The sequence below is a fragment of the Chiloscyllium punctatum genome, chromosome 48 (genome assembly GCF_047496795.1).
Source record: "Chiloscyllium punctatum isolate Juve2018m chromosome 48, sChiPun1.3, whole genome shotgun sequence".
NCBI classification, from domain to species: domain Eukaryota; kingdom Metazoa; phylum Chordata; class Chondrichthyes; order Orectolobiformes; family Hemiscylliidae; genus Chiloscyllium; species Chiloscyllium punctatum.
This window is the reverse complement of record NC_092786.1, coordinates 54,849,135-54,861,672: the sequence shown is the minus strand read 5'-3', so window position 1 is coordinate 54,861,672 and position 12,538 is coordinate 54,849,135. Positions and strand designations below refer to the sequence as shown.

General features: G+C 38.9%; 1 protein-coding gene and 1 long non-coding RNA gene across 4 annotated transcripts in view; one reads left to right on the top strand and one right to left on the bottom strand.

Moving 5' to 3' along the window:
* Positions 1 to 11,332, top strand: part of iqch (IQ motif containing H) — a 178,285-nt gene extending 166,953 nt beyond the window's left edge. Inside the window, exons 20-22 of the mRNA XM_072565275.1 lie at positions 1,187 to 1,248; positions 1,673 to 1,781; positions 5,480 to 11,332. Coding sequence (XP_072421376.1) covers positions 1,187 to 1,248; positions 1,673 to 1,781; positions 5,480 to 5,581 — 273 coding nt within the window. The 3' untranslated portion in view covers positions 5,582 to 11,332. The remainder of the gene's footprint in view (positions 1 to 1,186; positions 1,249 to 1,672; positions 1,782 to 5,479) is intronic.
* Positions 1 to 12,538, bottom strand: part of LOC140469060 (uncharacterized) — an 83,672-nt gene that overhangs the window by 4,502 nt on the left and 66,632 nt on the right. The window contains exon 4 of one of the 3 annotated variants that reach the window (XR_011955938.1): positions 1,774 to 3,112. The exons of the other annotated variants lie outside the window; for them this stretch is intronic. This is a non-coding gene — a long non-coding RNA (uncharacterized lncRNA). Of the gene's footprint in view, positions 1 to 1,773; positions 3,113 to 12,538 lie in introns of those variants that run through there. 3 annotated transcript variants of the gene reach the window in all.

Genomic DNA, 12,538 nt, shown 5'->3' with positions numbered 1-12,538 from the left:
GGGTCCAATGGGCAGGGTCTGAATGGCACGGCCTCATCTGGCTGTGCTCAGAAGAGGATGGCCCTCCTCTCGAGATGTATCAACCCACCCTCGGTATCTCCTGATCCCTGTGAACAAAGCAAGTACCAATTTCCCCTTTTGTAGCATGCCAGGGGGCAAATGTCTGCAAATATGCAGGACAGCTCAAGACTACCATCACTTGACTAAGTACACAACAGCCTTTTGAATATAGTATCGATAACGTGATGGTATATCCCAGCAATGGTAGTACTTCCAGCCATGGCACATGGGAGAACCAGGCGAGAATCGGATGAGACAGATCCCAAAGAGGCTTGGTATGTAGTGAATGAGGCACGTTTGGGATGATAGTGTGAGAAAACCTGCTTGCCGTCACAAGAGAAACCCTCCATGATACATGACAAAATGTTACTCTGCCAAAATGTGATAAGATTCAGTCCTCCGGTTCTTTTGTCATTACCTTAAACCTAAACTTTTTGGTTTCTGCCTTTCCTGCTAATGAAAAGTTTTGTTTTCTTATTTACTCCATTGAAGATGTTCATAATTTGAACAGCTTTAATAAATCTTCTCACAACGTTCTCATTTGTAAGGAGGACAATCCCAGCTTCTCTCTTTTATATATATAGTCAAATTTAGCAGTTTTATTTAATCTGGGGTTATTGGTTACATTCTGTGTCATTGATGTGCCAAATTAATCACACTGAAGGATGAGCTCCTTATATTAATGCAATAGATAGCACAACTTACCTTGGATAACTGGGTAAGAACTTGTTTTCAACTAATATTCATTTGTCTGGGGAAATTGTAGACCTATGAACTTGATACCTCTGTGCATTCCAGGTCACAAGTACAACGGTTCCTCAGTTTGATCATCATATCCTATGGGGTTTGCTTATCTCAACAAGTGCAATAGTTATCAGCAAGTAGGAAAAATCTTCCAAGGATGCTGTTCAGCATGCAATCACATCTGCGGGATTGAGTGTTGGGTGGAGTTCAGGCTTAGTTATGGGATGTCCTCTGTGATGGAATAGTGAGCCAAGTCTCACTCTCACATCCATTTTGCTGCAAGTCAAATGACTTCACAGGAAGAAGGAAAAAAAGCTCAAGGGATTCTCCATAACGTGATTATCTTAAAGGGCATGAGATCTAATACTTTCTGCTTTTACAGGAAAGACAAGGGACAGTATTTATACTTCATGAAGATAATAAGAAGGATCGCTTGGGGATGGTGTAAGTCTACCATTTACTACAAATGCACATTTTGTAACTCCCAAGTTTGTGTTCAAGGAACAAGCTTTTGACAGCAATTATCTTCTGTTGTAATATTTTGCATGTAGAGAATATGTAGAGAAATTGTTTCAAAAGACTGCTAGTCATTCCCTAACTCTGTAGGATTTCATCTTGCCATCCAGTTGAGTTAACCTATTGCTATTCAACGGTGTATTGATTAATAAAACATATTTATTGTGCAAATCCTTCAGTTGACATGTAAAAGCAGTACCTCATCTTTCATATTTCCCAGAAGATTTGTGCCCCGCGAGAATGAAAGTGCTCATTAGATTCCATCAGCACTTCCCTGAAATGAGACTGTGATTGTTTTTAAGCATGTAAAGGGAATCATTAGTAAACTCATTTGTTTGTATATCATTAACAGAACAATCGGGGAAGATCTCCAGGGGGCTCTGCTGACCTTTGCTCGTAATCTCTCTGTCATTCATCAGGAAATAACAGCACCTAATATGCAATTGGAGAACAATTTTCAGGTGAGGTGTTAATTAACTAATGTTTTGCTGTTAATTTTTGTACAGTTTATTAACATAGAAATGTTTTAAGATTGCACAGTGATTGGAAGCAAGGTGTCATTCAACCTTCAGTCAACAACAATAACTGCAGTTCAATACCTGTGAACCCAAGTTTACTGACTGACCATGGATCACTTAGTCATTGCAGGAAGATGGAGCACAGTCAGCAGCAAAATTCCTCTCTCTATTTTATTAAAATATAAATGTGATTTGAGCACACTCAGCACTTGTATAATATATCAATGACAGTGACCCTTTAAATTCTTTTCCATTTTGTCAAGCTTCTCTGAGTGTCACCAATTGAGTAATAGCATTATGAACAATGACAGTACTCCATTGGTCACCGCATTATAAGAAGGATGTAGAAGCTTTGGAAAAGGTGCAGAGGAGATTTACTAGGATGTTGCCTGGTATGGAGGGAAGGTCTTACGAGGAAAGGCTGAAGGACTTGAGGCTGTTTTCGTTAGAGAGAAAAAGGTTGAGAGGTGACTTAATAGAGACATATAAGATAATCAGAGGGTTAGATGGGGTGGACAGGGAGATCCTTTTCCAAGTATGGTGACGGTGAGCATGAGGGGGGTTAGCTTTAAATTGAGGGGTGATAGAAATAGGACAGATGTCAGAGGTAGTTTCATTACTCAGAGAGTAGTAAGGGTATGGAATGCTTTGCCTGCAACGATAGTAGATTCGCCAACTTTAAGTCGTCATTGAACGAGCATATGGACGTACATGGAATAGTGTAGGTTAGATGGGTTTCAGATTGGTATGACAGGTCGGCGCAACATCGAGGGCTGAAGGGCCTGTACTGCGCTGTAATGTTCTATGTTCTATGTTCCAATACCTCAGTCAAATCATCAGTTTTCATGGATAAGCCTAAACTGCAAGCCTCTATCGCAAAATACAGTTCCAAAATGTCTAAAAATACTGATTTTTTAAATTGCATCATTGGAGAGACAGTGGTACAGTGGTAATGTCAGTAGACTAGTAATCCAGAGGTGCAGGCAAATTCCCTGGGGAATTGGCTTCAAATCCCACCATGGGAAATAATCTGAAATTGAAAATTAGTTTTAGTTTTGTTAATCATGGAACAGATTGTTGTAAAAAGTCATCTGGTTCACTGATTTCCTTTAGGGAAAAAATATCTGCTGTTCTTACTGGGTCTGTCTTACATGTGACTCCAGATTCACAGCAATGTCTGTGACTCTTAACTGTTCTCTGAAGGAGCTAGGAAGCTACTCAAGGGAAACCATGGATGGATGATGAATGTTGCTCTTGCCAACGACACCTACATCCTATGAAAGAATAAAGAAAAAAATGAGTGTAATTGACAAGCCAACATTTGTTGCTTCAACCCACTTTCCTTTGAGAAACTGCTGGTCCCATCTAGTGTCAGTCCACAGTGCTATTATTAAAGAAGTTCCAGGATATTGGCCCAGCTAAAGGAAAGGACTGGGGATACAGTTCCAAGTCAGAATGCTGATTGGCTTGGAGGGTAACTTGAAGGTGGTGGTGTTGCCATGCATTTGCCGCCCTCATCCTTCTAGTCATGGAGGTTGTGTGTTTGATGGTGCAGTCAAAGAAGGGTTAGGGATTTACTGCAGTGCATTTTGTGTATTATATTCACTGCTGTGACTGTACATTGGTGCTGGAGGGTCTTTCAGGAGGCAGATGGACTGCTCTATCCTTCAGTTAACTGGAATACTTCATCAGGAATGATATTGGTTTTGGTGAATCTGGTTAGTATTTCTTCATGGGCGGCACGGTGGCACAGTGGTTAGCACTGCTGCCTCACAGCGCCAGAGACCTGGGTTCAATTCCCGCCTCAGGCGACTGACTGTGTGGAGTTTGCACGTTCTCCCCGTGTCTGCGTGGGTTTCCTCCGGGTGCTCCGGTTTCCTCCCACAGTCCAAAGATGTGCAGGTCAGGTGAATTGGCCATGCTAAATTGCCCGTAATGTTAGGTAAGGGGTAGATGTAGGGGTATGGGTGGGTTGCGCTTCGGTGGGGCGGTGTGGACTTGTTGGGCCGAAGGGCCTGTTTCCACACTGTAAGTAATCTAATCTAATCATAGTCATTTGTCAGTGATTGCCAGAAGTTAAAGTGCAAGTTCCTTTCGTTTTTGGAACTCAGCACTGCAGCTTTCACAGAGTTGTCAGATTCCAAGATTTACCAAGGAGGCATTTCACAAATCTTTTCCTAACTTGACCAAAGGCTTTTCTTAGTTCTCACTTCCCTCAGTCAGGAGATTGCATGACTATAGGCAGGAGTGAAAATGACAGAAGGTTAGGGCGGAAAGTTGGAGGGGAGGAGTGGGGGTAAGTGGTGAGGTAGTCAGGAATGAGAGTGGTAGGGGTTTGGGAAAGGGGTAGGCAGGATTGAGGCTGGTGGGGGGGGGGGGTTCTGGGTTGGGGTTAATGGGTGGGATAGATGATGGATGGTTTAATGTTGTGAGCAGTTTAGCGATATAGAATGGAACCCGCTTATTGGGCTGACTGCTCGTTTCCTGCACATTTTCCTTTATGTGCTGTTGCTCTTTCTATCTCTTGAAAATGTTTACTTGTAGTTTAAATCACAGACCTTCAGTCTTAACACCACCATATTTGGTTTTTTCCCCCAATAATTATAGAGGTGGTAGGGATATCAAATAAGTAGCACTGTCATTAACTGTTTACACTTGGGCACTTCTATTCGGATCCTAACTTTGATCCTAACCATTCTGAACATCAAATTTTTTGACTTAAAAACAAAAGAACTGCAGATACTGGAAGTCTGAAATAAAAACAAAAATTGCTGGAAAATCTCAGCAGGTTTGGTAGCATCTAGAGAGAAATCAAAGTTAATGTTTCAGGTTCAGTGACTCCAGGGTAACCCTGAGGTTTTTCAGCAACTTCTGTTTTTGTTTCAAATTTCTTGACTTTTTCAAGGGTAATACAGGTAATACTATTGCCAATTACATAGTTTATTTCAAATTTCAATTCACTATACAGTGGAATCATCAGTTATCATCAGTATGAATACAAGCCAGTTGATGAGATGGAAAAACTAAGCTACCTTCCTTTATAAATAGTTTTTTTGGCTGCTCAGTCTTACCGATATTCCACCCTTAGTGTCACAGTTGCTCTGTATATTTGTGTTCACACAATTAATAGCCACCTGTTTTTCTCTTTACCCTAAATAAAGACATTATCAAAAGTAGCAATATGCAAAAGAGTCTTGTTTCAGAGTTAAAGTGTCCTTACCTTGGAGTCTGAAGGTCTGGATTTAATTCACATTTGTCATGGAGGTGTTTATAACTTGTTCAAATAAGGTGATTTAGAAAAAGAATCATAGCAATGTGATTAATCAGACATTAACAATTATGGTCAAGATCAGAACTGGCTGTGATGCACTCAGTAGCCTGAACCTACATGAAGAATAGTCCAGTAATCAAGATACTACTGTTCGAACTATACACATAGTTTCCAAATGTATCTAAGTTTTTGGCAAATTGGAGTGTATGAATGGTAGGAGGGAGAACGGTTGTATTATAGTCTAGATAAGGAAAGGAAGAAAGCATTCAATGGAAGTTACACTGCTGAGATTTTTAAATGGGGATGGCTATCATATCCCTCTTTGTGGACAATTTAATAAAGAAGCTAAACATTTATGTTATTATTACAGGCGGCGATCAAAGACATTGAGTTAATCCTTGGAGTTACAGTAGTGAACAAGTCCTACGTTAAAGAAGATCACTCAACCACTGCATTAAAGGCTCTAACTTGAAGATCTAATTCAGAGAAACTGTAGCTATGCACCAACATTCCGGATTACCTCAGCTCCAATTCCAACTTTGTCACACGGGGATGCTGGCCTACTGTCAATGATTCCAAAAAAAACCTGCTTATTCAATCATTTTTAAAATATAGTTGGACTTATGGAAGTATGGAAGGAGTCCAAGAACATCTGTTTTTCACATCAGATTATTCTGAAAATGATCATTAGCTCAAAGTCACAATTAAAATGTTCAAGATGAATTAAAAAGGACACATTTTCCATGATAGTGATATAAATGCTTGATGGCTTTCAAATAATTCTATTTTTCCATCATTTAAATTGTTCTATTTTTCCCTGTTCCCCTTGAACTAGCAAACACCGTTTGAAACATCAGGAAATCTATTTACAGGACCCTGCATATATCACTTTATAGCCAGTAGGAGGTGCACAAAATCAATCCAAAATGATTCATTTGTGATCAAAAGGGCAAGTAATTCTTCTTTCACGTGTAAGCCCTTTAGCTGCTCAGCCAACTATTGTTGACAGACCTATGCCTTATTTAATTAGCATTACCAATGTCGTTCCTAAACATCATTAGGGTTTTGGTACAATTACAATATAAGAGGGATAAGAGGGAAATTCATTCTTTCATTTTCCTGGAAGCACATGAAGAATGTGCTCTGGATTGAGCATAAAGCAGAATATGTTCTGGATTGTTTCTTGAATTTTTAAAAATTTGTTGCATGAGCAGTGACCTGTTCTCCCACTGTTAGAAATACATTAACAGATTTCCAGAACTTAAATATTATTTTCCCTAGTCCTCCTTCCAGTTGGTGATGTCCCATGTTAATGGTCATAGGAAGTTACAAAATAACAAACACACCATGTAGCACAATGTAAAACAAAAAGAAGTTTTTATATCTTGACAACCTTTCCCAGAAAAATGTAAAGTGTCTCCTTCAAAGTTGCAGCTATATCTAACTTGGCTATTTCTTCAAGACCATAATTTGTATTTTTGGTGATGAACTGTTTAAATGTGCACAAAGAGTCATGGGTGTCATTGAGACGTACAGCACGGAAGCAGACCCTTCTATCCAATTCGTCCATGCCAACTAGATATCCTAAACTAATCTAGTCCCATTTGCCAGCACTTGGACTATATCCCTCTAAATGCCTCCTCTTCATATACCCAACTAGATGCCTTTTAAATGTTGTAATTGCACCATTCTCCACCACTTACTTTGGCAGCTCATTCCATTCACACACCACACTCTCTGTTAAAAAAATTGCCCCTTAGGTCCCTTTTAAATTTTTCACTCTCACCCTAAACCTATACCCTCTAGTTCTGGACTCCCCCACCCCTGGGAAAAGACCTTGTCTATTTACCCTATCCATTTCCCTCATGATTTTATGGACCTCTATAAGGTCATCCCTCAGCCTCCGACGCTCCAGCGAAAACAGCCCCAGCCTATTCAGCTTCTCTCTATATCTCAAACCTTCCAAGCCTGGCAACATCGTTGTAAGTCTTTTTTGAATCCTTTCAAGTGTCACAACATTGTTTCTATAGGAGGGAGACTAGAGTTGGACCCAATATTCCAAAAGTGGCCGAATCAATGTCCTGTACAGCCGCAACATGACCTCCCAACTCCTATACTCCATGCTCTGTCCAATAAAGGAAAGTATTTCAAATGCCTTCTTCACTGTCCTAACTACCTGTGAGATCTGACATTAGGTACAAGCTAATTGCTGTTATTGAAGGATGTTTATCTCATGTTTGACAGCTGTTTATAAATACCCAACTCCTCCCCTTTAGGCATCTGAAAGACATCAAAACATGGCAGGTATTGACTATATCTTTGAAAATACTTTAACAATCATGATTTATTATCATTTGATGGATATGAGGTTTGAACTGCTCGAATGCAAGTGTGATATGGACTTGGCACGTGCAGCACTTTCAAATGTAATACATTGAGGTTGACAAATATGCTCGACACAGAACACTTAGATGAATGTTTTTGGGAATAGACTAGTTATCCATCTCTGGAATTTGGATTCCTTTTGGATTAAAAAAAATACAGGTGCATTTGCATTGTGACTCAGTGCAGCCCAAATCCTGGAAGAATTTCATGGAACATTTCTAGTCATGTTGGTCTCCCTTTCTTACATTGGAAGCTTGTTCCAAGTATCTCACTGGTTGATTGGTTATTCCCAACATCAAGTGCAGCCTCCTAACAAGTTACACCTGGCATTCTATTCAGGAATTCTAGAAAGTACAGATAGTGGATTAATTTGAGAGCATATTAAAACCAGGAGCCCTATAAAACTATTTGCCCTGCATCAATTTCAGTACTTGTAATCTAATTTCTGGTCTTATCATTCCTGTGAACTAAAAGGTGCAATGGCAGAGGCTGGTTTATTTTTTATATCATTTTTTCCATTATTTTTCAATTTGCTGGTTTTGTTTTATTTCTTTGTCTTCCATTGCTGAAGACACTGGAGTTCACTTCCTCAAACTCCCAGCAGCTCCCTCCAATAGCCATTCATCAAGTTTGAGCTTAAATGGTGATTTATTCAAATGGCTGGTCATCCTGGACTAGGATAAACATGTCCTTACACAATATTGACAGTAGGAATTAAATAATATTCAGGGCACATAAATGGCTGATTATTCTCCTGCCAACAATTCTAGCCCAATCTTACTAAGACTGGACGTAGGGATCATAATTTGACACTGGTGGCAAAAGTTAAATAAAAACCAGAAAACACCCTGTGTCCTCATTCTCGAGAATCTTGCCACATTATGAATGCTAACCATTTGAAGATAGTTCCCTAAATACACTCTGATCTCTTGAGGCTAGATTCATGTGACCTTGGAAACCTATTATTCAACTGTATTGCTTTGCAGAGCCAACACCCTCCAACCATCTCAGCAGTAAAGGAAACAGCGTGTCCTGTTCAGTTGCTGACTATTTGCTCAAAACTGTATATGATTAGCTTGCTCCTTTCTGAAGGGGGTTAATTGACCTAACCTCTACATCACTTGCTGCGAATCTGTTTATTGAGAAAATTATATCAGCTAATTAACATATTTTGAGAGTAGACCCAACAGTAACATCAAATGTAAGAATATCTGCTCAGTATTGCATTGCCTGAATATATTCTGTCTGTCTCATTAACATATTTAACAATAGATGCCTTTCACAAATTATTAATTATTCATCTGATTACAATATTCCACAAACACAACCCTCTTCCAAACCTTAGAACTAGTCAGTCGATTACCATATTGCACAATGACTCTCTTCTTCTGTACCGTAGTATTATTCATGTAATTATTGTAGGAAAGGGACACAGCTGATCCTATTTGGACCAGTTTGTAATATCTTCAAATGCCCAGCCTAATGTTTCTGTCAACTGCTATTCAAGTCCTAACCCATACTGTGTCAATGTGGCCTCAAGGTTACTTTTAAAATTCAAGCCTCCCCCATCCCAACACTACCCCACCTCCCCCCAACTCACAGTTAATTGTCAAAGATCACTTTGGCAGCCTGTACATGCCCAACATGTAGCATCCTGTTTTTCTCAAGTTTCATGATTTTCAGTGGTAATGGTTGTTAATTTTGCATCTTAGAAAAGATAAACTCTCTTGATAAGAGCTATAATGTATGCCCTAACAGTACAGGTGGACATCATAAGGACTGGAGTGAAAACAAAATGCAGAGATATCAGTAGGTTTTGCAGCAGTAGATTAGAGTCAGAAACAGAATTAATATTTTGAGTTCAAAATGCTTCTTGTTTGGAACCAAAGTAGACTCATAACAGATTTGAAATATTAGCTCTGTTTTTCTCTCTCCAGAGATGTTGCCAGGCCTGCTGAGTTCCTCCAGCACTTTCTGTTCCTGAACCGACTTTCCCTGAGCCCAGGAGCCATAACAGAACTGTGATGAACTTTATCTTAATTTTACTTACTTTTATTATTATGTATGACTTCCATCATTGATGTAGGTGCCATGGTGAGGCAACTTATAAAACTTTTCACTGTATTTTTCATGTAAAAGTACACGTGACAATAAATTTCTATTCTATTCTATACTATTCTATTTTTATTTCAGGTTTCCAGCATCCAGATTATTCTACTTTTATTTTGCCATAATGACTGACCTGTTTGGTGGACTCAAGAAACAATATTAGCATTTAATTTTATAAGTTTTTGTTATCATTTATTCATTCATGGGATGTGAGCATTGCTGCCTAGGTCAGCATTTATTGCCCACTCCAGATTACCCTGTAAAAGGTGGTGATGAGTTGCCTTTTTGAACTGCCGAACAAACTGATGGAGTACACATAGAATCTCTTGAAGGACAGATAATGTCGTGATCTATAATAATTTAAATGTCCCACTCCTTAAACCTTAAAAAAACTCAAGCTGCAGTTGTCAGTGAGAGTTTAAAATTCCTGATGTACAACCTTCACTGACAGGTCATCTGGTGTAAGTTAGAAATCAGCATCTGTTTACTTTCCATACAGTTCTTTGTTCACTTTTATTATGTCATTGTAAATGCTTTGCTGGGTAAGCTACAATTTCTCAGCAGGGAGGTACTGTGTTCAGAGCTTGGTTGACAGTTTAGCAGGGCTATTAAAGGATTTGTTCTCTTTGATGTGAGATCTAAATAGGAGCTTGTTTGTTTTTATAAGACATTAACTGCATGAGATTTATAAGTTTTGAATACATTTCATGAATTGAAGTCTTTTCACTATCAAGTGTGCACAGGTAAAAGCTATGCTGGATTTGTAAAATGTTAAGTTTTTTTCATCTCCACTTGACTTGAAGTCCACACATGGAGGAAACTAGTGAATGGTTATGAAGGAAGTACTTGGGTGGGTGGGCCTGGTGCTATGAGGGGATATGGGCAGTGAGTAGAGAGTGAGAAAGTTTAACACTTGGTAAAATGACTGGAACATAGTCCCTGAGGTTTGAAATGGGCCTTCCAAACTGCCCACTTTGGCATTTGCCCACCTCCCTGGGCTGCCTACCTCTACCTGTAGCTGCTTGTTAGGTCAGTGGACTTGGCATTATTCTGCCCCTGCCTCTCTGAATTGAAAACTGAACATGTCAGGCTCTTTTGGCAAGCCAGAAGATTTCCTGAAATGAGCTATCCAAAACAATAGTGAAAATCCAATGCTAAGTGCTATTATATTATGCGAGTATCTATAGCTAACTGAAGGATTTACAGATCTAAGGTAGCTCAACAAGGCAACAATGTGTGTGCCAACTGCACCAACAGGCTCCTAATGTTAAGAGAAAACCTGGTTACATTCATCGTGATATAATGTTATTTGCTGTTGACAGTCAAATGTGGCTTACCATTGTATTGGAGTTATATTTTGCACAGTGTAGAATAAACAATCTAGTTCTGTCAGCTGAAGGTATTCAACCTCGTGTTATAGTATAACTGGCCCATAGGGAATATTAAGTATTAATTGTCACAATTATCTTCTGTTGGTTTAATTGTATCTTTCTATACTTTTACATTGTTTGTTACCAAAATTTTATTTTGACACCATATGTAGGGAATTTTGCTTGTGTTTCTCAATGATGTTAATGGAGAAGGGGCTGTACACTTAATGGCTGTTTCTGACAGGTAGTTCTAAAGCTAACTATCTAAATCAGGCCTGACTGATGTGCTTGTCAAGACTGTTATAATGTTCAGGATTATATGGCAATTCAAACAAATAAAGCTTTCCTGCAACAACAAATTACTGACTGGTTCATTCAACAAATGAACCCTTTTCTCTGAACAGACCAATCTAATTACCTGTACATTATCGTATGTTCTTTCACAGAAATTCTTCTTGAGATTGTGTAGTGCCAAATCATGGTCACAAGCATAGACACCACTCTGCAAAAACTAATAAATAATGTAATTTATGTTCACAGCAATTTTAAAATTAATATTGTGTTTTCTAGTGATTTGTGTATTTAGTGTTTTTCTAAATTAAATTTGTTCTTTTCATTTGAATCATAAGTTTGAGATTCCACCACTTTTGCAAGTATTTAAAAATGCTATTATTTTCCATTAATTTCAATAGCAACTCCACAAAATAAAGTTTGGTATTCTTCTCTTTTGGTTCATACAACCCATAATTATTGACATTATCAAGTTTACTATGATGCCTGATGCCTAGGTGCATCAAGTCTGGAGATACCAACTCTGGTTAGAAACATCTGAACATTTTATCAATGATCTCTTGTAATCTCACTCTCATCAATCTCATCTTGAATGATGACTTAGTTTCTGCCTCAATTGTTAACCCTGGAATCAAATGCTATAATTTCATAACTTTGCAGTCTGCAACAGGATGCAACAAGATAGGATTAGTTCAAGATGTTGTTCATTGTTCTATGATCTTTACCTCCAACAGAGTAAACCTACCCAAATAAACTTATTGTCAGCTTAAAATCTCAACTAAGAGAAATTTATAACATGACAGTGCTATCAGTCCAGGCCTGCTGTGACCCCAATTTGCAGACAGGAATGTAGAGGTCCTATCCTAGTGGACAGGATAGTGCAGTGTAGGACCATCCTCTTCCCCAAGGATCGCCAGAGGGGACCACGACACTGGACCCTGCTAGCTTGATCCAAGGTTGCTGCCCAAGTCACTGTGGTCTCAACCATCCAGGATAAGGCCTATCGGTGTAGGAAGAAGGTTAATTACCTTCTCCACTCCATCAGGTAAGTGCAGTATCTTTTCTCTGGTACCTCACACTAGTGGGGAGGTGATGGCTTTGTAGAATTATCACTATTAATTCATGAATTCAAGTAATGTTCTGGGGACCTAGGTTTGAATCCTGCCATGGAAAATTTTGGAATTCAAATTCAATTGATATCTGGAACAAAGAGTCTAATGATAGCAATGAAGTCTCCAGACTCTCAGCAATATTTTACAAAATTGATTTATCTC